The following is a 26,926-nucleotide window of genomic DNA, read 5'->3' as shown; positions in this document are numbered from 1 at the left end:
CAACATACTATATAATACATATTTCAATTGTTGAAAAAACTTGCTTTTTAAATAGTACAAGTTTATTCACATGGCAGTCTTGAGCTATACTTCCATAGAATTATATTTAATGCTGGGAATTAATATTGGTCAAAATAATGTAAATTCACTAATGTATCTAATTTCTGGGAAAGTCAAAGTACTTATTCCAGGGTTGATAATAGCTCTAACACATACACTTTCAATCTATAATAAGTTGTTTTGTTTCTAGAAGCACTTTAGTTTTCAGAGTATTTTTCATATGCAGGATTTTACTTAACTTTTACAACCCCGTTAGGTAAACGGGAAAAGCATTATTATTCCACAGAGATACAAGGAAACAGGCTTTGAAACCTTCAGGGATCTGCCCAACTTGGTCCGAAGACTTGGAGTCAAGTCCAGGAAAGATCAGTAAAATCTCATGGAAATATCTTGATGATGAACCAAGTCAATGTAACGTGACCTGTCAAGATTATACATTTTTCTCTACTATATATTTTTCTTAGAACCTTAAAATATGGGGACATCTGGGTGACTCAGTCACCTGCTTTCGGTTCAGGTCATGATCCCAGGGTCCTGGGATCGAGCCCCGCATCGGGCTCTCTGCTTGGCCAGGAGCCTGCTTCCCTTCCTCTCTCTCTGCCTGTCTCTCTGCCTACTTGTGATCTCTGTCTGTCAAATAAATAAATAAAATTAAAGAAAGAAAAGAACTTTAAAATATGGACATTTTAAAGAGGAAGAAATTTTATCCTGGTATTCAATTACTTATTTAAATGCCCTCTTCCAAAGCCAGATGAGAAAAATTAATGACATTTAACTTATTTATGTAATAAAAAAATATTTTCATGGTCCCTGAGGATCACACTGTCACCAAGCTGTGGCACAATACTGAAAAATGACTATCTTCTTCAAACTATGGTTTACCTAATTTCAGCAGCCACTTGATAAGGTGTCGTTTTCCAGACTTCCCCTTTCACTGTTTTCCCATCAGCCACTCTCACTGTGATCACGTTGTTTGTACTCCCCTTTTTGTCAGTAACGGCAAATGGGAGCTGATGGTCTTTCTTCAATATTTCAAACAGCTTCAATCTTTCCTTCACAAAATCTGGCTGATTTGTCACCTAAAAGTCATTAGAATACAAGAAGGTTAACATCCACAGGCCACTTTTTTCTACCACTTCAACCTGCAGTAAGGCTCACCCCATTCTCTGCCCACCCCAGGTCTTTTTTAACTTCCCTCCCATTCACTTTCCACCTCCTTATGTCTCAGGGTCCAGCTCAAAGCCTACCTCTTCTAACTACCATATCTCCCTCTACCATAGGTTCAACGCCCATGTATGCACAGTTCCACAATTCACCACCTACCCATATGCCATCCCACTTCATTCTCAGTTGTCTTTCCTGTTTGTCTGATCTCAACCAGACTGATCCCCCTGAGGCCAGGTTTTCCTCCTTTGCTCCTGTCAACTGTTTATGCTCAAGACCTACTCTGGTTTGTTTTCATGACTTATATGGTGGCTAATTTCCTTAACACAAAAGAAAAGCTCTGCTATCTCAGCTTAAATAGATGAAGAAGCACTTCATCTTGGTTCTTTGTGGCTGGCTCAGCTCGAAGTTAAGACATTGGTAGCTAAGGTTTGCAAGGTTTTGAATATACTACTAGTGTCGTAATTTAATTAGTAATTACGTTTTAATTAAAAATCAGGCAATTAATTGTATCAGAATATTTAAATGACATGGAGTATTTTACGTTATTTCCGTAGCAACAACTCACCTCGCTCTCAGGCCTGCTTTCCTCCTTCATTTTAGCATTCTTTTCTTGGGTTTGACTGGAAGGAGGCTGAGAAATAAAGGTGAGTTATAAATAACTCATACCAATATGGAGAAAAAGGAACACACTGGAAACAGGAGAGGGACATGCCAGCAGTCAGCTGGTGTTCCAAGTTGGACGCTGGGCTTCCCTGACCACCGCCTAAAACTCTAGATGGGCAAGTCATTTGCTGGGGTTCCATCCTTCCTGTCTGTGCATTTTCACACACTCTTGCTTAGTATATTTAACATCTTTTGCTCTCTAAAGTTTTTTCCCCCTAAACTTCAAACACAATGTCGCTGGAAAATGTTTGTGTAGCTGCTGCGGCACTTTAAATGCACTATTGTAGGAAGATGTTGCACTGCAGTACCCTTGGTAAAGAACTCAAGAACATCCCGCAGACTGAGAAAGCTTTTAGAACTTCAGAAAATGTATTATGTCACCCGACAATAATTTGTCCTTCAATGGACCAAAATATTAAAACACTCTATTAAATAGTAAAGCTAAATATACAGCTCTCAACAAGTGAACAAAAACAAAAACAAAAACCACCTGTCGTAAATAGCTCAGAACCAGCCATTCATTAGACGGAATGGATGAGTTTATTTACGTAGCCGTTGGTCTTCCTGCTAAGGAAATAGTGAGTTTTAAACACTCCAGCATCTTTTTCAAAGAAAGGAAAATGCTATTTCTGCTACCGAAGAAAATGCGTGGCAATTTACTGGAAGAGCTGAGAAATGACACCATTAAGCCAGTCCGGCAACTGCTGGAAATACAGGGTTCCAAACGGTGTCCAGGCCCTTCACTAGTTCCCTGGGCTGTAGCAGGTGCACAGCGCATCGTTCCGTGAGGCTCGGGCCCTGCAGCGCGCCGCGGCCGCACCCGTCCTTCCGGCGGGATCACCGGCACCCGTGCACCGTCGCACCGGCCGTGCCACCCGTCCCGGGCTCTAGGCGGCACCCGCCCGCGTTCCCCGCAGCGACCCCGCCGCCGCGTTACCTGAACGCCCGCAGCTGCGCGCCTGGCCTCCTGCGCCGCCGCCGCCGGCGCCGCGCTCTCCAGCTTAGCCTGCTGGCTCAGCTCCTCGGCGAGGCACAGTCGCAGGCGGTAGAGGTGGTGGCGCAGGTCGCGGTTCTCGGCCCGGAGCTGCGCCACCTCCCGCGTCAGACACGGCCCCTCCGCCTGGCCGCGGTTGGGCGCGTTCAGCTGCTCGTCCCTTAGGCGCTGGACCTCCGCCCATAGCCAGCGGATGTCCTCCTCCTGCCGCTCCAGGCGTGAAGCCACGGCCTCGGCCGCCATGTCCGCCGGCTCCCCAAGCCACCGACGCCGCTCAACGGGCAGTCGCCGGGGTGAAGGCAGTAGCCTCCGCGAGGAGTGGGAGATAGCGGCGCAGCTACAGAAAACAGCGGAGAGGCGGGGCGTCACGGAGAGGCGGGGCGACGAGGAGAAGAGGGGCAGGGCGGGGACTATAGGAGACGCGGGGAGGCGGAGTTACGAAGGGCGGGGCTCTCGGCAGACTGGACCCATAGAAGCCGCGGGGAGGCGGAGCGAGGAGGAGAGGCGGGGCAATAGAGAGGGGCAGAGCACGGCACACTGCGGAGCAGGGACTAGAGGAGCCTCGGGGAGGCGGGGCGATGGGGGAGGCGGGGCGACGGGAAAAGGAGGGGCGGGGCTCACTGAAGGGCGGGGACTATAGGAGCAGCGGGGAGACGGCCTGACTGGCAGAGGTGGGGCGGGGCACTGCAGGGCTAGGGTTATAGGAGCCGCCAGGAGGCGGGGCGAGGGGTGGGGTGAGTGCAGGGCTGGGGCTGAGGCTGGGCTCACCGCGGCGGTGAAGTGTTTGGGGTGGTCAGGGCGCGGTGGTCACGCGGAGTGGTCAGGACGTGGAGAGTGGCGTGGGGACTGAAAAGGCTGACCGCGCCTTCGGGGCTAGCCATGAATATCACCATGAGTTGGTTGAAACGCAAATTGTCCAAAATCTTGGGAAGATTTCCTAGCGTGGCTCTTTTTCTGGCCGTTACCATCCTTCCAACTTGCGACTAGGTTCTGAAAAGTAACTGTTGAGAGTCCACCATCTTTGGCTTTCATACCGAAGCTGACCAAGTGCAGCGGCCGCCGGGCCAGGGGGCACGGAAGACCTCTAAGGAAGTTTAAAGCTCACGGGCAATTGCTAGCTCCTCGCTACAGGTTAGGGCAAACGCCACCGACATTCCTGTATACCACGTAACTGTGAGCGTGAACCTTCCTGTAAGAGGAACACAAATTGATTTTTATTAACATTCTTGGGGCTTAGAATGTGGCAAACATTGTTTTAAGCTCTTGATAATTACTAACTCCTCTAGTACTTATAGCAAAAAATACTATTATTATGTCCAGTAAATTGATGGATAAACTGAATCACAGAGCGGCTAAGTGTCTGGGATTTTTTTAAGATTTTATTTATTTATCTGACAGATAAATTTATTTATTTATAATATATAGATTATGTAATATATATTTATTTACATATGTATATTTATAATTTTTATTCATTTATTTATTTGGGGTTTTTTTTTCTATTGTTTTATTTATTTATTTGTCTGACAGAGACAGAGTGAGAGAGGGAGCACAAGCAGGGAGAATGGGAGAGGGAGAAGAAGGCTTCTTAATGAAGGCCTGATCCCAGGACTCTGGGATCATGACCTGAGCTGAGGGCAGACACTTAACAACTGAGCCACCCAGGCACCCAGGGAGGCTGTGATTTAACCAAGGTCACACAAACACTGCACGACAGAGCTGAGCTCCAAACTCAGATAATCTGATGCTAGTGTCTATGTACTTAACACTATGGTGCCTTTCAACATTGGTAAGATTTAATTGAACGCATCATATGATTAAATAGAGGTAATAAAGGCCATCAGAATTCCAAAATGGGAGAACTTAGTTGGACTGATGAGATTAACACAGAGAGCAATTGCTCTGGAAAATAAAGGTTGGCAGTTATTAGAAAGGTGGAGAGGCGAATGAATGCCACTCTGGGAGCAGATCTGCCTTCCAGGGGCTGAGGGGGGCAGCTAATTGGGGTAAGCTAACTGGAACCACAGACAGCTCCCAGCAGGAAGTTCTGTAATGTATGGCACTGAAACCACGCTATCTTTTTCTTCCCTTCCCTGGTAAGTTTCTGGACAGAGTAACACAGACTCACTGTCTGCACCCTCTTCCCAGTCACTTCTCAACCTGCTGCCATCTGGTTCCCACTCCTCCCATTCCTCCATGACTCATGTATGATCAAATGCTATCCCCCTGCTTAGGGCCCCCCCTCAAAAGTTTTCTCAACCTCCTTTGTAATTTGTCTCTCTTCAGCCTCTACCTCCAATCCTGAGACCACCAGCGATCTGCTGTCTGTTGCTAAAGATTTGTTTGCGTTTTCTAGAGTTTTCTATAAATGGAATCATATACTATGTACTGGGGTTTTTTGGCTCCTTTCATTCAGCATAATTCTGAGATCTATCCATGTCTGTGGGTATGTCTGTTGCTCATCCCCTCACCCACTCCTGGTAATATTCCATTATATGGCTACACCACAATTTGTTTATCCATTTGTGTGTTGTTAGACATTTGGGTTGTTTCCAGGTTTGGGCTAGGATCTACCTGATGGTGAGCTCATCAGGTTACTGTGGTTATTTCCCCAGTTTCAGAAAGCAGGGTGTGAATAGACATACTCAGCAACTGGCAGACTGTCCACAGTGGTTCCCCAATCCATGGACTTAAAGCTAGTCTGGTAGAAAAGACCAAGTGGAACCACTAGAACTTTCTCAGTAGTAAACCAAAAGCAATCCCATAGTCCTGGAGGAATTGCAGAGATTACTGTCACCCTCAGTGACCTGAACGATGCAGCACGGTGATTCTCACCACACCTCCATTTGCCTCCCTTATTTGGACTTTGGGGAAGGCAAATGGATGAAGAATTATAGTGGATTGTCATTAATTTAATTAGACGGTGTCTCTAGTAGCAGCTTTTCTTCCAGATATGCTTTCATTGGTGGAGTAAATCAGCATAATCTCTGGTACCTTACATGCAGCTATTGATCTGGCTAATGCTTTTACTTTATACCTATTAGTTAAAGGCCATCAAAAGCAGTTTTCATTCAGTTGGCAAGACAAGCAATACATTCATCATTTCAACCTAGGACTCTCTAGCTTTACGTCATAATATAGTCCTCAAGGACTTTGATGGCTGCTCTATCTCAAAGACATCGCACCGATGTCCTATCATGAATAATATGCTGCTGATTCTACTTAGTGAGGATATCTTATGAAATGGCAAACACAGTTGACCCCTAAACAATATGAGGGTTAGGGACATCACCGCCCTGTGCAGTGAAAAATCTGCATATAACTTTTGACTCCCCCAAAACTTAACTATGAATAACAAAAGACTTGAGGTCGACCAGAAGCCTTACCAATAATATAAAGCCAATTAACACATACACTGTATGTTATATGTATTATGAGTTATATTCTTACTAATCAGTAAGCTAGAAAAAAGAAAATGTTATTAAGGAAATCATAAGGAAGGAAAAATACACTTTCAGTACTCTATTGTATTTATTAAGAAAAAAAAAGTCTGTAAGTAAGTGGACCCATGCATTTCAAGCCTGTTGTTCAAGGGTCAACTATATGATAGTCACCTTGAGAAGGCACCTGAAAGACATAGGGAGGGAAATAAATCCCAAAATTAAAAATTGCAGGAGACTGCCATTCAGCGAAATTCTTGGGGGCCCAGTAGGTCAAGGCATCTAGAGATGTCATTTCTAGGGTGAAGGAAAAGTTGCTGAATCTTGACTAGTCTCACTAAGAGACACAATGCCTAGGGAGCCACTTTGGATTTTAGAGACAATGTATACCTCATTTGAGCACATATGTTACTCTGACCCAATTACTGTGTAGCTCAAAAGATTGTAGTTTTGAGAAGGAGCGAGAGCAGAAGGTTCTAAATAGGTCAAGCTGCTATGCTAGTTACGTTTACCCGTGGACCACAATGATTCAACAGATTTGGTGGTGTTGGAAGTGTTCATTATAGGTAAGAGTAGTATGCGTAACCTCTGACAGAACTTATAAAGGAATCACAGTGTAGTCTTTTAGGACTGGGGAAAAACACATGTCGTTCTTTATTTCTGAGAAGCAGCTTTTGGTTTGCTCCTGGACCACAGTGGAGACTGATCTCTTGATCATGGGCCATCAAGTTACCAACCTACCTAAACTGTCCATCATGAGCTGGGCGTTGTCTGACCCACCAAGCCCTAAGTTTAGGTATGTATATTAGCACTCGACCATCAAATAAAGAGGTACACATAGGGTCAGGCTTAAACAGAGTCTAAAGGCACAAGTTAGTGACACAGTCACCCGTATGACCACAGCTCCAATGGCCTCATGGGAAATTCTGTAGCACCAGTTCACTGAGGAAGAAAAAAAATCTGAGCCTGGTTTATAAATTTCTCTGCACTCTTGTGGACTAGAAGCTCTACAAGTTGACTCCTGAGAAATTTCATTCCTGCCTTAACTTCTGATATGACAAAATATTCTAGACTCATCTGTACTTTTGGGATCTGTCACATCTCCAAGGTGCCATGCCTAACTGATATTTAGTTTGCAAAATCTGGCTACTGGCAATGATTCTTATTTCTAGGACTTGTCTGTATTTAGTGCTGCAGATAAAATATGATGCACAGCTAAATTTGAATTTCAGATAAGTAATTGGGGTTGTAAGCATGCCCTATGCAATATTTGGAACATATGAATACTAAAAAAATCAAACAAAAAATTCAATGAGATAAAGGACACTTTATAATGTAAAAAATGTTACATTCTGCAAGGACAATATAGCAATTAAAAATATATATGAGGCAAACTACACAGCACTCACCTATATAAAATATAAACTTCAGGAAATATAAGGAGAAAGAGATCAAACACACTAATAATGGGAAAATTTTACACATTATTCAAGACAGGTCAAGTATACACACAGAAATGTAAGAATGTAAAAGACCCCCAAAATATAATAAAAAGGTTAACGTATATATCAAAAACTACTTGAGCACACACACATTCTTCACAAAGATTAATCATATACCAAGAGCCAAAGAAAACCTCGGTAGCTTCAATAAACTAGAAATATACAGGCAACATTTTTGGATCCCAGTACAATGGAATTGGAAATTAGAAAGGAAACAACTTTTTAAAAAGCCCTTCCACATGGAAGTGAAATGACCTCTATTAAACAACTCTTTAGTAAAAGAAGAAAAAAAAGAAATCACAGAATTTCTTTAAAATAATGATAACGAAAATACTCAAACACAAGAAGCTGTGGGATACATTTAAAGCAGTGATGAAAGAAAAATTCATAACCCTAATACCTGTGTTAGTAAAAACAAAAGAATGAAGGGGCACATGGGCAGCACAGTGGGTTAAGCCACTGACTGGTTCAGATTATGGTCTCAGGGTCCTGAGATTGAACCCAAGTCAGTCTCTAAGCACTTAGCATCAAGTCTGTTGAAGACTCCCTCACCTTCTCCCTTTGGCCCTCCTGCTACGTGTTCTCTTTCTCTCTCTCTCAAATAAATAAATAAATCTTTTTAAAAAATGAAAAGAAATAAATTAAATTCTCAATTCAAAACCTAAAAAAGTAACAACAAAATAAAGGAAGGCAGGAAGCACAGGAAATAATAAGGAAAAAGAAGAAATTCATGAGCTAGAGAACAGAAAACCTTTCAATCAGATTAGTAAACCAAGATCACAAACCCTGAGAAATAAAATAGACAAGCACTGATTTCCACAGTCAAAGAAAAAAAGGAAAAAGGCATAAATATGCAAGGTAAGAAAGGATACAGAGAAAATAACTACTGATACATAAGAAATTTAATAAATTATAAGACTACTTTCTATACCTCTACAAATAAACTTGGAAAACAAAAGGAAATAGATAATTTTTTAAGCAAATAAAGTTTACCCCAGAAGAAACAGAAACCTTAGACTTACCAGTTTCCATAGAAGAAGTAAAGTTTTATCAAAGAACTACCCCACAAGAAGCATCAGGCCCAGATGATTTTCAGGGGATTTCAACCAAACCATTAAAGATCAGAGAGTCTTGGTGCTAATAAATTGTCACAGAACATGGAAATAAAGAAAAATGTTTTAAGTGTTTTTTTATGAAACAAACATAACATACCTACAGCTGATAAAGGTGGCATGAAAGAAGAAAACTAATCAACATCACTTATGAATGCTGGTGCAAAAATCTTAAATACAATGTTAATAAAAAGGAACAGGTTTCCATACTGTATAAGGAAAAATAGGATGACATGATCAAGTAGGGTTTAGGCCAGGAATACAACACTGATAATGGAAAATACATTAATATAATTCATCATATTAGCCTAAAAAGAAAACCATTTAATTACTTCATAGATGCTGGAAAGGCTTTTGATAGAATGCAGCACCCATTCCTAATCAAAGCTTGTAAAAAAATTTTTTTTAAAGATTCTATTTATTTATTTGCCAGAGAGAGAGAGAGAGAGCACAAGCGGAGAGGGCAGCAAGCAAAGGGAGAAGCAGGCTCCCTGCAGAGTAGGGAACCCAATATGGGGCTCGATCCCAGGATCCCGAGATCATGACCTGAGCTGAAGGCAGATTCTTAACTGACTGAGCCACCCAGGCATCCCTGAAATGGGTTTATTTTTTTTAACATGTTATATACCTCAATCATAAAACCACAGTACTTAAGTTCTAGCTTAAGGGGGAGACCCAGAGGTATTTGCCCCAAAGTCACAAATCAGACATGATTGCCCACTCACTCCACTATCACTTAATCTTGCTATGGAGGTACTAGTAATGGAATCTAGCTGCGAAAAGAAGATTAAGGGAGAGAGGAAATAAATTATCTCTAATCAAGGTGACATGGTAGTATACCTTGAAAATTCTAAATAATTAATTACAAAATCAACACAAAATAAAAAAGAATTTATCCAGATAAAAGGGTATAAAACTGGGTGTTTGGGTGGCTCAGTCAGTTAAGCAACTGACTCTTGATTTCAGCTCACATCACAATCTCAGGATCGTGAGATCAAGCCCAGCGTCAGACATGAAGCTCCTTAAGATCCTCTCTCTGTCCCTCCCACCCCCACCTGTTGTGAGGGGTGGGGAGAGGCTCCTTCTCTCTCTCCCTAAAAAAAAAAAAAAAAAAAAAAAAAAAAAAAAGTATAAAGCTAATGTGCAAAAATCAATAGTATTCACACGCATAAGTGATATCCAGTCAGAAAGTACAATGAATAGGAGAATCCCATGTATGGTAAGAGTAATAAAGAGAAAATATTAGAAATAGGGCAGCAAGGAACATAGGCGTATCTCAGAGATATTGCTGGTTCCGTTCTAGGCCACTCCAATGGAAAGAACATTCCAATAAAGCGAATCAAGTTTTTTTTATTTCCCAGCGCATGTAATACTTAGGTTTACTATACTGTAGCCTGTTAAGTATGCAATAACATTATGTCTAATAAAAAAGTGTACACACCTTAATTTAAAAACACTTTATTTCTGAAAAATGCTAACCATCGTCTGAACTTTCAATGAGTCATCACCTTTTTGCTGATGGAGGGTCTTGTCTTGATGTTGATGGCAGCGGGTTGATCAGGGTGGTGGTAGCTAAAGGTTGGGTGGCTGTAGTGATTTCTTAAAATAAGACAACAATCAAGTGTGCTCTTCAATGAACACTTCCTGTCACTTGAACACTTAGAGATAATCATTAAAACTATTCATTGGCCTAATTTCAACGTTACTGTGTCTCATGGCACAGGGAAGCCGGAGAAGAGGAAGAGAGTCGGGGGAAGAGCCCGTCGGTGGAGCAGGCAGAACACACACAACATTTATCCTTTAAATTTACTGTCTTATCTGTCTGCAGTTTATGGTGCCCCCAAATGATTACAATACTAACATCAAAAATCGCTGATCACAGGTCAGCATAACAAATATAATGATAATGAAAGAGCTGGAGGGCACCTGGTGGCTCAGTCGGTGAAGTGTCTGCCTTCAGCTCAGGTCATGATCCCAGAGTCCTGGAATACAGTCCCACATCAGGCACCCTGCTCAGCGGGGAGTCTGCTTCTCCCTCTGCCTTCTGTTCCCCCTGCTTGTGCTCTTTCTCTCTGTCAAATAAATCTTTTTTTTAAGTGAACTGCAATAAACAAGGTATGCCTGTACTCGAGACTTATATGAAGAAAACCCTAAAACACTTCTGAAAGTCATAGGAGACTTGAGCTAATGGGAAAACATCCTCCTTCTTGCTAGGCTTTCCCAAGATCCTTACATGTCAGGCCACCCTCAGTTTATTTATAAACTTAATGTGACCCCAATAAAAATTCCAGTGACCATTTTCAGGAAACTGGAAAAGCCGATTCTAACATTCACATGAAAAAAATAAACACAAAAGAATATCTAGGAAAACAATGAAAAGAAAGAGCTGTAAGTAGAGGCTAGTCCTACTTGATATTAAAACATACTACAAAGAATATGGAACTAGAGCGTAAATCGACAGATATAGCTAAAGAACAGAAAGAAAGCCCAAAAGTAGACCAAATATCATACCAAAAAAAAACAAAAACAAAAACAAAAACCCACCTAGTAAATGATCAAGGTGTTATCTCAAGCAAATGGGCAAATAGATTGTTTTAAAAATGGTCTTGGGGGGGCACCTGGGTGGCTCAGTGGGTTAAGCCGCTGCCTTTGGCTCAGGTCATGATCTTGGGGTCCTGGGATCGAGCCCCGCATCGGGCTCTCTGCTCAGCAGGGAGCCTGCTTCCTCCTCTCTCTCTGCCTGCCTGTGATCTCTGTCTGTCAAATAAATAAATAAAATCTTAAAAAAAAAATGGTCTTGGGGCGAAAGGGGTCAAATGGTACAAGCTTCCATTGATAAAAATAAATCAGTCACGGGGATGTAATGTACAACATGTCAACTGTAGTTAATGGCACTGTATTGCATTTGTATTTGTAAATTTGCTACAGTAGATCTTAAAAGTTCCCAAAAGAAAAAAATGCAACTATGAACGGGGATGGATGTTAACTAAATTTACTGTAGCCATCATTCTGTAAGACATACAAATACTGAAGCTTTATGTTGTATACCTGAAACTAATATAATGTAGGTCAATTATACCTCAATAAAAAAGATAATTTAAAAAATAAATTTTAAAACCTCAACTTGGACCGGAGATAGGGTTGGCTAAAAAAAGTTGTCGAGGGCATTATTAGATCAACTGGACAAAATTAGAAAAGGAATGATGTATTAGGTAAAATATCTAATGTGATACTATGTTACTGTGAATTCAGAAGTTGATAATTGTTCCAAAGCTATGTAAGAGAACATCTCCATTCTTAGGGAAAAAACTAGCTGATGTTATTCAGAGGTAAAAGGTCACAATGATGTATGTAATTTAATGTCCAAATAGTTCAGAAAAAAAAATTACAGCAAGAGAGACAGCAAGTGACAAGCAAAGAGTAAAATGTTAACTGCTTCTGAACCCATCCATCAGATGACATCCCTCCCCTGGGGAAAGCCTTCAGGAGGTTCCTGTTGCGAAGAGGAAAATCCAGATTTCTTTTTTTTCTTTCTTTCTTTCTTTCTTTCTTTCTTTCTTTCTTTCTTTCTTTCTTTAAGATTTTATTTATTTATTTACAGACAGAGATCACAAGTAGGCAGAGAGGCAGGCAAAGAGAGAGGGGGAAGCAGGCTCCCCGCTGAGCAGAGAGCCCGATATTGGGGCTCGATCCCAGGACCCTGAGACCATGACCCTGAGACCATGACCCAAACCGAAGGCAGAGGCCTTAACCCACTGAGCCACCCAGACGTCCCCAAAACCCAGATTTCTTATCAGGACCCACCAGGCCAGCAAGACTGAGCTCCTGATGGCCTCTGCAGTATTACCCCTTGACCCCCATCCTACAGCCCCGTCCGTTGGTTCCGGAGCCCTCCCTGTTTCTTGACACTGAGAGCTTTCCCTTCCTGGTAGTATCTTCTTTTCACAGTAATACCTGCCTTCTTGTCATCCTGGCAGTTTTAGCTTACGTGCCTCATCTGCTTTTTATTTAAGGGAGCCCTACCCTTGTTTTCCCTCAGCTTCTTTTTCAGCTATACTGTAATTATTTTGTCTACTTGACTTTTTTTTTTTAATTTTTTTATTTATTTATTTATTTGACAGACAGAGATCGCAAGTAGGCAGAGAGGCAGGCAGAGAGAGAGAGGAAGGGAAGCAGGCTCCCTGCTGAGCAGAGAGCCCGATGCGGGGCTCGATCCCAGGATCCTGGGATCATGACCCGAGCCGAAGGCAGCGGCTTTAACCCACTGAGCCACCCAGGCGCCCCGACTTTTTTTTTTTTTTTTTTTTTAATCTCCTACACCTCCGCTCCAGGGTAGAGATGCTGTCTGTCTTACACACCATGAATCTACATCATGCACCGGCACAAAGTGAGCATCCAAATACAGAAAATCTTGGAGTGAAGATCACCTGTGGCAAACTTTGGAGCCAGTAAAAAGCTCAGTGGGTGCCAGAGGTTGGGGGCGGGGAGCAGCGATGATGGGCGGATCACAGAGGATTATTAGGGCAGTGAAATTATTCTATGTGATGCTAGAATGATGCGTGTCATTATACGTTTGTCCAGACCCATGAAATTTACAACACTGAAAGTGAACCGCAAACTGTGGACTGTGAGTGATGATAATGTTTCAATGCACGTTCGTAATTGCAACAAATGTACCAACTGGTGGAATATGTTGACAGTGGGGAAGCTGTGTGGGGGGCCTGAAGGAGATGAGAACTCCGTATTTTCTGTTCAACTTTGCTGTGAACCAAAATCCGCATTTAAAAATCTTGTGCCCCTGAAACAAATAATACATTTTATGTTAATAAAAAAAATTTTTAATTTTAATTTTAATTTTTTTTTTGTTTCTCTCTCTCTCTCTCTCTCTCTCTCTCTTTTTTTTTTTTTTTACAAACCCTTGTGTCGAGGGCTGACTTTCAATAGATGGCAGCGAGGGAGCTGCTCTGCTACGAACGAAACCCTGACTGAAAAAGAAAAAGAAATGCCCTGAGAGACCACAACGCACCACAAGATGGCACTCTTCCCCCCAAGCTTCAACATGCGCCTCGTTTACCTTAATTGGGGGTAGTAAAGCAATGGCCGAGGTTCTGTCACTGCCTGTCCCCGTTCTTCATGTGGCTCAGAGCGCTTCATGATAGTGTCCCAGCCCAGCCCAAGGTGTGCACTTTCAATGGATGTCTTAAAATGGAGAGTTCAGGGGCGCCTGGGTAGCTTAGGTCTTGGGATCCGGTTCTCTGCTCAGCAGGGAGCCTGCTTCTCCCTCTCCCTCTGCCTGCCACTCCCCCTGCTCATTCTCAATGTCTCTCTCTGTGTGTCAAATAAATAAATAAAATCTTTAAAAAAAGATATAGAGTTCATTGTTATTCAGGTATATTGAGGCCAACAGTAGAAGAGACAACCACCAATGAAAAGATCATTTGTGGGGGACCTGGGTGTCTCAGTTGGTTAAGCGTCTGCCTTTGGCTCAGGTCATGATCCCGGGCTCCAGGGATGGAGCCCAGAATCCTGCTCAGCGGGGAGTTGCTTCTCCCTCTCCCTCTGTCCCTTCCCACTGCTCTTGCTCTCTTTTCCCCTCTCTGTCAAATAAATAAAATCTTAACAAAAAGAAGATAGACAAGATAATTTGTTACCATTCCCAAGTGGAAGGGGCGTGCCACACCAGACAGGGCCATACAGCAAAAGCACCAGGGGAGGTCAGGAGGTGGAAGGAGTGGGAGGAAGTTGTGAGAGAGGCTTTATTGTGACTCTGCAGGGAAATCACAGGCAATTCAGAGGAAGCAGGCTGGGGAGTGCCTAGTTTGCATACTTTTGGGGGGTGGGGGGCCTCTGGGACAAAGGGGCTCTCCCTAGTCATCTGGCCCCAAGCCACGGGTGATTAGGGCAGGTGGATAGTGGCCTGAAATGTGAGCCTCTGATAAAGGAGGTGCTTGGGGTTGGGGGCTCTGGACTGGTCAGCTTGCATATGAAAGTCACACATGCACACTGGTTTTTCGAGGTCACACAGGAGGTCAGAAGCATTTCTCTGTGGTTACCACATCAGATCACTCCAAGGGAGTTTTGATTTCTGAGAAACAAGTCTCCCATCCCGATTCTGGAAAAATATCTAATTGCTTCTATAAACCAAACCAAATATCACATAACCACTGATTTTTTCATCAATTTCCTCACTGGAAAAATGTAAGAGAACTTTGGACTTCTTTAAATCATTTCTCTTTACCTGCACCTGATCTTAGGGTGACATTTAGAGAGAAGACACTTATGATACTGGTAGAAGAAGGACCCCAAAGTCATAATTCACCCACACTAGCAGATGGAGAGAGAGTGTGGACAAGCAAAGAATTGGTCACCTGCAGACCCAACCAGGGACACTCCAGGGTTACTCCGGGCCTGGGAGGTTCTGGGCAGGTAGAAACATGAAGGCTTGCGTGGAGCAATTGAATTATATCTGTGCAATCTTCCGTGAGGCGTCACTGGTGGCAAAGGCCTCCCCTGAGCCAGCAATAATCCCCTCTTCTAATCTGGCTTCATTAAGTGGACACCAGGGTCAGAACAGAGGAGAGGGGTCATTCTTGGGATTGAATCATTTAACCAGGTGATCACATAGAAGTGTTTGCATTTCTTAGGAGGAAGGGGACCAGGCCACGAAGAAAGAGCACTCTATAGATAGTTGAATAAAACTGAAACACCGTTAAACAACCACTGGCTCTTGGCTATTTTCCTCTACCGTCTATAGTTTTACTGCAAGCCCAGGTCTAACCCCAAATTAGGGTGGCGGGAAAAGATGAGCCGCAGGGTTCCTGGAACCGCTTCCAACATCCTGATGAGACCGTGAGCATGTTATGTTCCTAACATTAAAAACAACCCTTTTGGAGATTTGTAGGGGGAAATGAGCATCTGGGGTGAGAGGAAGAATTTCAACGCAACAGGCAGTAGCCAGACTGTTTCTTCTTCATCTTTTAAAGTTAAGGGCTGCAAGGGGCTGATCAGTGCAGTACAATCCTCTTAGGGCCACGCGGGTCAGCATGCGGGTTTAATCCGAGGCCTTCCCTCTCCCCGCAGATCTATCATAATTCCAGACAGCAGGCGAGTCTGCTCCAGATGTCCGTGCAGTGCGGACGGTGCCTGAGGAGGCCGCCGAGCAACCAGGCCCAGGAGGGAGACAGTTCACCAGCTCTCTACACGCAGGGATGGGTGAGGGAGGGGCCAGGTCGTGGTTCTATTACTGCGAGTCAACAGCACAGAGAGAAAAGGAGAAGAGGAACAAGCAGCTCTCGGAAATACTCAGGAGTTACAGAGAGAGGATACTGAAGGATTTCAACATGAGCCAAGTGCTTCCACATTTGGTGTATGATGGCGTGTTCTCCCTGACAGAGTACAACGAAATCCTCTCTTGGGATTGCTCCTGGAGGAGAGTGGAGTCTTTTTTTCTGAAGCTTTGCTCCAAAGGTCCAAAGGCCTTCTGTGCTCTCTGCTCTCATCTGGAAGAATTCTGTCCTTATCTTCTCACCTGCTTTTTCCTTTATTATCAAGGTAAGAACATAGTTTGCTCTGGGAAGTAGTGAGATTAGTGATAGTCGAAGCAAATATCTCTGGCACCCCACCTTCATGATGTAATAGTGAGCTTCAACACAACATTTGATTAAAAACTCCCATGCTTCACTCTCAAATCTCATAACACAGAGGTAAATGTTCACGATGCCAAGTAAAACCTGATGTAACCCCTGAACAACCTGGGGGACGATTTCAGTTGACTAATAGAAAACTATGCACCGGGAGCCTGGGTGGCTCAGTGGGTTAAGCCTCTGCCTTTGGCTCAGATCATGATCTCAGAGTCCTAGGATCGAGGCCTGCATCGGGCTCTCTGCTCAGCAGGGAGCCTACTTCCCCCCCTCCCCCTCTGCCTGCTTCTCTGCCTACTGGTGATCTCTCTCTCTGTCAAATAAATAAATAAAAATCTTTTAAAAAAAGAAAGAAAGGAAGGAAGAAATGCACTTTTCTTGTTTTAATGAGGACTTTGAAGTTCAAGGCAGAAAATAATAATAAGGTAAGAAGACTGGACTGAACTTTCATTCTATAGGTGAAGGCATGGAAATGATCATGGTTCCTCCAAATATTGTCATATGACCCAGCAATTCCACTCCTAGGTATAAACCCAAGAGAAATGAAAATATATACCCACACAAAAACCCATGCAAGAGTGCTCATAACGGTGGGGCTCCTGGGGGGGCTCAGTTGGTTAAGTGTCTGACTTCAGCTCAAGTCATGGTCTCCGTGTCCTATGATCAAGCCCCACATCTGGCTCCTGGTTCAGCAGAGAGTCTGCTTCTCCCTCTCCCTCTGCCCTGCCCCCCACTTGCGCTTGCGCTCTCTCTCTCTCTTTCTCAAATAAATAAATAAAATCTTTTTTAAAAGTTTATCAATTTAAAAAAAGAATGTCCATAATGGGTTATATAGAATAGTCCCAAAGTAGAAACAACCCAAATGTCAGTCAACTGATAAATGGTTAAACAGAATATGGTCTATCCCTAAATGGAATATTATTCTGCCCTAAAAAGGAATGAAGACCTGACACATGGTACAGTACAACATGGATGAACCTTGAAAACCTTTTGTTAAGATAAAGAAGCCAGTCACAAAAGGCCACATACTGTATGATTCCTTCCATTGAGATGTCCAGAATGATAAATTCATAGAGACAGGGAATAGATGAGTGGTTCCAGGGGCTGGAATTAGGGGGAATGTGACTGCTAGTGGCTACAGGATACTTTTTTAGGGGGGGCAGTGAAAATGCTGTGAAATTAGTAGTTGAGCACATCTATGAAAACACTAAAAACCACCAAATTGTATTACTTTAGAAGATGAATTTTATGATATGTGCACTATATCTCAATAAAGCTGTTATATTTTTTTAAGAATTTAAAAAATGTATTCATTTGACACAGACCAAGAGCACAAAAAAGGGGAGCTGCAGGCAGAGAGAGAGGAAGAAGCAGGCTCCCCATTGAACAAAGAGCCTGATGCAGGCTTGATCCCAGGACCCCAGGTTCATGACCTGAACTGAAGGCAGACGATTAACCAACTGAGGCGCCCACGCACCCCAACGCTGTTATTTTTTTTTTAAATTAGCACAGTGTTCTTAGTTATATCTCTTCTCCTAGCCTTCCAAAGAGAGCCCTGTAATGCCTCGATCAATTTCCCTATCTCCTAAAGTTAAAAGAGAAGGGACCCTTCCCTGCTATGAAAGGGTTTGGGTTGGGCCATAGGAAAAGAAACGAAGAGTAGGGGAAGAAGAGGGGAGCATGGGTGAGAAAAACAGCACAGAGCTGGACACAAGAGAGGTTGGACACAAGCAGGGACAGCAGGTGTTCTGAGGCTATGGTAGAAGTCATGGGGGCAGAGGCGAAAGGAATGGATCCCTCTCTGGGATGCTGTGGTCATGTGGGGGGGTACTCACTCACATCTTTGAAAACTGCAGGGCAAGATTTGAGCTGTTTCAAAGCAGTGTTCGTTTGATGGTCTGCAATACTTTCTCAAGACTGAACCAACCATCATGGTGCCAAATGGACATGCATTATGTGTATTTTAAGATTTGTCTTAATGGAGAAATTATCCTTGGTTATTAACATAGTTGTTGTGAATCATAGTCTTACGTAACCTCACGCCTACCACAGCCCCCATAATCTTCCAGTAAAATGTCCCATCCACTGGAAAAGTCAAGTTGGTGAAAATGAATATTTATACATAGCTTTTTATTTGTACACTATTTTAGGCTGTCATGTAATACATTCTTTTTGCCTGCAATGTAATATGTTTATCGGAAAAGTATTCATCTATGCATTTATTAATTCCGTACAGTTCCTAGAGTACTATGATAAACAAGGTTACTGCAGAACTTTATTTTTTATTGCTAAACTCTTTATTTCTCTTAAATATCTATAATACATTTTTTTTTAAAAACTTTGATGGATATTTTTTTACAATGTAACTTAAAATTCTGTCAAGTCAAACATAGCCTGAATATCTATTGTAGTAATCATTTCACTTTTTAGGTAAGGGACAAGTGCAGAGTGAGTTTGGTTTCCTGGGTTTGCCGGTTAATCTTGCGTCTACAGAGACAACCTTGTCTGAGAAGGAAGAGGGAAAGGGAACCAATCAGGTGGCGTTTAGCTTCATCTTTAACATTTTAATTCTCTAGTAGATTCTGAAGTGTATGTGTCAAAATGTTAAATCGAGAGTTAGAAACATGGATATCTCTTCTATCACTTTTTATACTTTTCTGCATATTTGAAACTGTATAGAAGTAAAAACAACATAGAAATATTCCGTTTGAAAAAAAAAAATCACCTGAATGGGATGGTGGTTGCAGAAATATATACCAATGATAAAATGTTGTGGAACTACACAACAACCACACACATGTGCGCGTGCGTGCATGAAGACACAAAATGAATGCATATAAAAGCCAGTACAGTCTGAGCACCAATATCAATTTCTGAGTTTTGATTAACATACTAGGGTTACATAACATGCTATCTGTTGGGGGAGACTGAGTGAAGGATACATCGGAACTCTCTGTTCCACTTCTGCAACTTTATACGAGCCTAAAACTACTTAAAAATTAACTATTATAGGGGTGCCTGGCTGGCTCAGTGGGTAGAGCATGGGACTCTTGATCTTGGGGTTGTGAGTTCCAGCACCATGCTGGGTGTTAGAGATTACTTAAAAATAAAATCTTAATAAAAAAATAAAAACTGTAAAAATAGATATAAAAAGAGCACTAACATTGTCAAAATGTAACTAGCGAGATTAGATTATTTTTAAAATAAAATTCTAGGGGCACTTGGGAGGCTCAGTGGGTTAAAGCCTTTGCTTTTGCTCAGGTCATGATCTCAGGGTCCTGGGATCGAGTCCTGCATCGGGCTCTCTGCTCAGCAGGGAGCCTACTTCCTCCTCTCTCTCTGCCTGCCTCTCTGCCTACTTGTGATCTCTCTGTCAAATGAATAAATAAAATCTTTAAATAAATAAATAAATAAATAAAATTCTAGAATATTCCAGATCTTTTGCCACTTGCACATTAGATCCATGGATAGCCTTTTGAGTTTGAGGTTGACCTTTGTATGTGATTCCCTAGGTATTAATTCCAGGCTTTTAAGTGAAGCCTTGCTTCCCTCCAGCATTGGGTGATCTGTCTGTGCTCTGTGGGGGTTCCTCCTTTGTGGGTGCCCCAGAAGGGGCTGCTTTATGATGAGCTATAATGGCATCTGCCTTCAGAAGGAAATCCATTTCCTCTCTCTGTGTAAGGGTGCATTCAGCTGGTGTAAGCACCAAGGAGGGCTTGCAGCACTTACAGTACAAAAAGAGCCAACTGCCGTCATTAGAAATACATCTTATTAAATAAATGTATCCCAGGGTGACCAAGCTGGAAAGGCTCCAAATTAGCAGCTACTCTTTGGAGCTCTCTGTGCAAGGCAAAATGATCTAATCAGTGGAAAGGTAGAAGCAAGAGGATTGCATTTCACTCTGTAGTACCAGGTCACGGGGCCCAGGAGCACCATAGTGTTTCAAGTTTTATGTCTACATTTTAATACTATTCGTGGACAACCTGGGCTGTTACGACAGGTCACTTATGCCATCAGGGATAAAAAGAATGCCCAATGTCCCTGATTACAGAAGAGCCATCACACTGGGGCAGGGGGCTCATCCCTGTGGCAATTCCCATCCCTTAAGGTGGCCATTGCTTTTCTCTTGTTCCCACCCCAGTCCCACTGGGAGGAAGCAAGATCCACAGTGGATGGACAATTTAAGATGGAGCATAAAAAGAGACCTCAGGGAGAGCCATGCTAATGCCATCCCTTCCCATAGCCTATCTCTTGGGATGAGCCTTTCTACCACAATGTGGTTCAATGTGGCAACATAGATCCTGACATGTCTGCACCTCCCAGGCTCAGGACCCGGCATGGGGCACACATGGATGGGAGAATGGTGGCTGCCTTCCAGAAGCTCAAGGAGGAAAGGGACATAACAGAGGGGGAATACGTGAGGGTGAGGGACAGTGCAGGACGGGGCCAAGAGATTGGTGGGATGGACTTGGATGGTAAAGGGGCCCCCAGAAGTTTCTAACTGGGCTGACATCAGCCATTTGCTAGGGGACATCACCTTTGTGACTGTTGCGAGGTGGGATGAAGAGGGTCATGAGTCTCAGGGGTTTAGAATCAGGTGTGTGGAGAAGGTGCTGCCCCAAACTAAGGCAGAGATTGTTGTCCATGGTTGAGTCCTGGAGAGGAAGAAAATGAGCTTTACTGGTGAATGTTAAAAGTCAATAAACAAACAAACAAACAAAAGGAAAAAGGAAAAAAAGAAAAGAAAAAAAAAATAAAAGTAGAAACTGCTGTGAATCTGGTTCCCAAACCCAAAAGAAACCAAATTTAAACCCAAACCCAAACCTGAAGTAGGGAAGTCATTGGCCAGTAGTTCAGGAAGATGCTATATTTGAAATGGAATCTGCGTCCTCCTTTTCCTTTCTTTTTTCTTTCCATGAAACCCATTTTTATCTATTACAAAAAAGGGGGCCACTTACTGCAACCCCCATGACCAGAAAAATATCAACACAGTCTTTTGAAAAATGGCCACTATACTCCCAACCAAAACAAGCAATTATTTATTTTGAATGACTAGTAATGAATCATTTTCTCAATGAACTAATGGGCATCTGTTTAGAAAAACATGAAATATGAACTGAGTAAGTATCCTCTGGTAGACAATTTGGAATAACCAAATCCCTAGCAACATATAACTTTAGGGAAGAAAAGAAAGGCAGCAAGAAGTAGGTGAGCTTTTCTTGCCAGAACTGTGATACCTCTTTATGTTATAATGCAGAACAAACCCACAGGATCTTCCAAGATGTATCCACTGCTGACGAAAAAGCAAGGATTGGAACTCAGCCTGAACCTAGTGATGCTCTTGAAAATGAAGATCAAGTAGAAGGTCTTCAATTATTTAACAAGTATGTTAACATTAAAAAGTCCTATTTTTTTGCTTTTTGTTTTCTTTCTCCCTTCTATTTCCATGGTGTTCTCTGGCCACTTATAAATTGTTTTGCTGATGCCTCTATTTTCTGGGACATGCCCAGACAACTCTGTGATTTCTTGGCTTGCTCTGCCATATGTAAAGAATGGTACTTGAAAAACACCATTTTATTTCAGGCAGTTGACGTGATGCTGTTCAACTGTAAGCCTGACTGTTCTTACCTTGTATTCTTTGTCAGAACCTGAAACAGGCTGATGTTGTTCATTTCTCAGCGGCCCAGGTAATTTTGCCCTTCAGATGTGGTATACACATGCAATGGAATATTACTCAACCATCAAAAAGAATGAAATCTTGCCATCTGCAATGATGTGGATGGAGCTAGAGGGTATTAAGCTAAGTGAAGTAAGTCAGAGAAAGACAAATACCATATGATCTCACTCATATGTGGAATTTAAGAAACAAAAGAGATGAACATAGGGAAAGGAAGAAAAAAAAAAGGAAGGCAAACCATAAGAGACTCTTAACTACAGAGAACAAACTGAGGGTTGCTGGAAGGGAGGTAGGCGGGGGATGGGCTAAATGGGTGATGGGGATGAAGGAGGGCACCTGTGATGAGCTCCGGGTGTTGTATGTAGGTGATGAATCTCTAAATTCCACTCTTGAAGCCAATATTGTGCTGTATGTTAAGTAGATTTAAATAAAAACTTGAAATAAAAAAAAATTAGGCACTTCAGTAGTAAAATTCTAAAATCTAAGAATTATTTAATGGTCCTCTAAAAATCTATGTCCATGCTTCTCTCCCCCAAAACACCTGCATTCTCAACTCATTGTTGGATGCTCTGGAGTTGCTCAAATATGAGTTGCCTTCACCTGCATTTCTGGCTCACAAATCATGTATTTTATGGACCAGAATAAAACGTGAACTATGGTAAGCCTTTATGGCCATTTCTGATTGGAAGGATTTGAATAAACCAAGAACACAGATCAACCATGGAAATGGTTCCTACTCCATTCAGTGTCCTTCCCCCAACCCCAAAGGCGTGAAAATTGTAAACCATCAGTTTTCTTTGATTTTTTTTAATGGCTTGCTTATAAATATCCAAGTTATGGCAATTAGTAAGTATTGTAGAGAAGTGCACAAGCCAACATTTACTGTGTTTAATTAGCATATATAATTGATTTTCTATTCATCAGACTTAATAACTCAAATATGTACTCAGGGTCCCATTATCACGGTCTATACACATCCTGCTTTCTGTCTTTCCTCTGGCTGTGTGGAGAACCATGTAGTCTTGGGGCAAAACTCCCAGAGGTCCCTTAGACTGACCTGGGTGGTCTTGGGTTCCCTGTAATAATGGCCCCTCCTGCAGGCTTCTCCTGGGTCTCTCTGGCTGGAGTTGGTGGGGTTGATGGTTCTGGAGTGAATCCATTACATGGAGAGCATGACCTCCTGCCTGCCATGTTCAGGAGGCGGGGGCCTGGTCCCACTGATCACAGCCCTTCCTAGTGTAGGATTCTGCATTAACAGGTACTTCTGGCATTTGTGAAAGAGGTGATTTTCCCCTTCTAGTTTTTGTTTTTGGTAAGGAGAAAGAAAGAAAGAAAGAAAGAAAGAAAGAAAGAAAGAAAGAAAGAAAGGAAAAGAGAGGGAGAGAAAGTTATTTTAAGGAATTAACCCATGCAACAGTTTGGGCTGGCAAGTCCAAAACTCACAGGACAAACCCCACCAGGGTAGAAATTCAAATAAGAGTTGATGTTGCAGTCTTGAGTCTGGATTCGACAGGGCAGCAAATTGGAAACTGCCAGGTTTCCTTCCTTCCTTCCTCTCTTTCTTTCTTTCTTTCTTTCTTTCCTTCTTTTCTTTTCTATTCTATTCTTTTCTTTTCCTTTCTTTTCAGATTTTATTTATTTGGGAGAGAGAGAAAGAGAGCATGAGCAGGGAGTGCAGGAAGGGGCAAAGGGAGAGAGAGAGGCAGGCTCCCTGCTGAGGCAGAGCCCAATGCGGGGCTCAATCCCAGGACCCCAGGATCACAACCAAAACAGAAGGCAGACACTTAGCTGACTGAGCCACCCAGATGCCTCACTGGCAGGTCTCTATGTTGCAGTCTTAAGGAGAATTCCTTCTGTTTTGAGAAATCTGTCTTTGCTCTTAAGAACGTCAAGTGATTGGGTGTGGCCCACCCACATTTTGGAACGGGATCTGCTTCACTGAATGTCTTTTGGTTTAGATGTTAGTCTCATCCCCAAATACCTTCACAGCAACATCTAGACTGACATTTGAATAGACAAGTGGGCACCGTGGCCCAGCTGAGTTCCCACATACAAGCAAACATCACAGGTGTGGCATAGCCTTCGTCAAGCTGTTAATCTCTATCCCTGCATTTCTTTTGTGGAAAATGAGAATAAGGAATAGTCGATTTGGGGAAGAAATGCACAAAAACATGTCAAGCACCCTGCCCTGACTTATTCTTCCTTTCCTGTGCCCGAGATGACACTGTGCCTGGCATATAGTTGGCACCCAATGTCTGCTAAGTAGTTGTTGACTGAGCAGTCTGCACATTGAATTTCCTGACTTGGCTCCTCTATACAGTTAAGTCCCAGGTCACCAGCATTTTCTTTGTGCGACTAATCCCTGCACACTGGACCTGCTAACTCAGTCCATCCCACCACTTTAGCTCCCTGTTTCTCTGGGTCTGGCCACACACCAGCCCCAAGGGCACCCGTGGTACCCTAGCTGCATTAATAAGGGTGGCAGATCATCCTGGATTTTGACTTTCTGTCTCCTGTGCAAACACAGCATCTGGATTATTATTTCTTGGCCCTTCCTACCTTTCCCCAAGTCCCAGATTCTTCTTTCCTCCCTCCCTTCCCTTGTTCAGCCCCTATCCAGGGATCATGTAAGGACAGAAAGAATAGTCCTTAGATCATAACTCTTTTAGATACCAAGAGAATAGGGAGTCTCGGCTCCAACGTCTGGGCTCCAACTACATCAGGGAGTAGTTGGCCTTCTTTGAGTTTCTAAGGCATTTGGTTTTCCTGATTCTTGGGGAGAGAGTCCCAACGTCCACATCTGCCACTAAGCTTTCCTTCAGATTCTACACATAGGTTAAGACGTACCCTGAAGTGGTCTAAGAGTAAAGACCCACCTTCCCTTGCCTCCTAACCCCAGCCTCAGGCCCTTCTGAGTTTAAGACTAGGCCAGTGTTTCATTTGCCAAGCAAAAGTTGCAGCCAACCCCACCCCTGTCCCTAGGTTGGCCTTTCTCTGCAAGGCCAGGACCTACACTCTCACCAGCTTCCCCAACCCGTTCTATTCTCACAGCTCATGCTTCTCTTCTCTCTGACTCCACTGTCCTTTTCTTGCCTAAAATCCTGAACAGGATATGCCTAATGTTGCTGGAGAACATGTGGAGAACCTTCCATGCAGGGGTCATCACTGGACATCCTATCTATGTTGGTTTATCCTTATGGCACCACTCCCTCTGAGCTCACTGTCTACTGCTAACAATTTCTGCCTACTTCTCTGTACACTCCCAACTGTATCGTGCCTTATGTATTGGATCCATTCTAGAATAATAGTTAAATCTGTTGGGTTAACCTACAGGGTGCATGATGTAAGCCCTATTTTGTTCATAAAAGCAACCTGTGACACGTAGATTGTTCGGTATCCGTGGAACATTGGCCTAAAATTATAATTAATCATCTCATACTCATGTTGAAACGTAGGCCTGTGAAAAATACACCTCATTAGGTTATTTTATTGTATCAGGAAAACAGTCCAGTATTATTAAGCACCAATACAGTCAGCTCTTAAACCTGCCTCTTGAGCAGAACAGTAATGTAGATAATAGCAAACATAATTTATATTTGGGTTCCCTGAGTTAATGAATAGGTTAGAGATGCACCGCGGGTTTTACCGGGAGGTGAGAAAAATTTCTCTCCTGAATGGGTTTTGCCACGCTCCCATCAAAACCCGCTTTGATTCTACCAACTGCCAGAAGACATTTCCAAGGCACAGATGTTGGCTGAGTGACTGTCATCGTGAAGTCCTGCTCCATGCCCCGTGGGATCCCATGATTTCTCCTCATCCTCACGCTTGTCAATGGAGGACAAGGCAGAATGGAATACGACCTCCCCCACATGACGGGGTGAAATGAAGGCCCTCAAAGTGGATCACCCCACTCTGCCTTGAGAGCCAATTTCAGAAAAATGATGGTGCATGCTTTGTAATTTTTATCTCTCCACTTCAGGAAGGCCCGGAGTGGGTAAACAACTGGGACACAGGAGATAATTTTCTTTCCCTCATTTTTCTGCTCATTCAGCTGTCAATAAAAGAACATTACTTGCTCACGGAAGCATACATTGAAGAAAAAGAAAACACTGGAGGGGGAAAGTAATAATTTATTTCAAGCTTCATCTGGGGATAACCTTAACTTTTCAGAGCTGAGGATAAATCAGCCCCTACCCACACACGATGTTGTGAATTCACCACAACAACTGTATCCAGGACCTATGACTGGCCAATGAGAAGCCAGCGGCAGTGGTCCTGAGGACAGGCAGGTGGTATTGGGAACACAGGGATCCCGCTCCACGAAGACAAGGCTGTAGGACGCAGGGAGAAGTTAAGCCAATGGTGTGTTTCTATTTACACATGTTAAATGCGTGGGGAAAAGAACGATGTTGGACAAATGTAAAAAAATATATATATATACTGGTCTTTTTTTCATACCTAAAAATTTTCACTTATGGAGAATGACCATCAGGTGTCTGTTTAAAATTCTCAATGGGTCTGGTGCTTCCATGGAGTGTGGAGAACATTCTTGTCACACCCACGACCCTGAGGGTCTACAAGGAGTTTCCATATGTTATCTTAAATCATCTCTGAGGCATCACGCAGTGTGATTACCTCAAAGTCACAGGTATAGAAACTAAGGCACAGCCA

The 26,926-nt window shown here is 42.9% G+C and overlaps 1 protein-coding gene and 1 pseudogene across 2 annotated transcripts in view; one reads left to right on the top strand and one right to left on the bottom strand.

Moving 5' to 3' along the window:
- LOC111152584 (threonyl-tRNA synthetase like 2) overlaps nucleotides 1-3,127 on the bottom strand; it is a 58,417-nt gene extending 55,290 nt beyond the window's left edge. The window contains exons 1-3 of one of the 2 annotated variants that reach the window (XM_022511081.1): nucleotides 2,828-3,127; nucleotides 1,793-1,858; nucleotides 943-1,139 (exon numbers count right to left, since the gene is read on the bottom strand). In XM_022511081.1, the coding sequence (XP_022366789.1) occupies nucleotides 943-1,139; nucleotides 1,793-1,858; nucleotides 2,828-3,127 (563 nt within the window). The remainder of the gene's footprint in view (nucleotides 1-942; nucleotides 1,140-1,792; nucleotides 1,859-2,827) is intronic. The other variant, XM_022511082.1, reaches the window with a different exon arrangement.
- Nucleotides 3,128-13,493: 10,366 nt separating this feature from the next.
- The window catches only part of LOC111152545, a 53,454-nt pseudogene continuing 40,021 nt past the window's right edge, over nucleotides 13,494-26,926 (top strand).

Source organism: Enhydra lutris, unplaced genomic scaffold (assembly GCF_002288905.1).
Source record: "Enhydra lutris kenyoni isolate GAN:26980312 unplaced genomic scaffold, ASM228890v2 scaffoldscaffold29, whole genome shotgun sequence".
In the NCBI taxonomy this organism is placed as follows: domain Eukaryota; kingdom Metazoa; phylum Chordata; class Mammalia; order Carnivora; family Mustelidae; genus Enhydra; species Enhydra lutris.
This window is presented reverse-complemented; position numbering and strand designations above follow the sequence as displayed.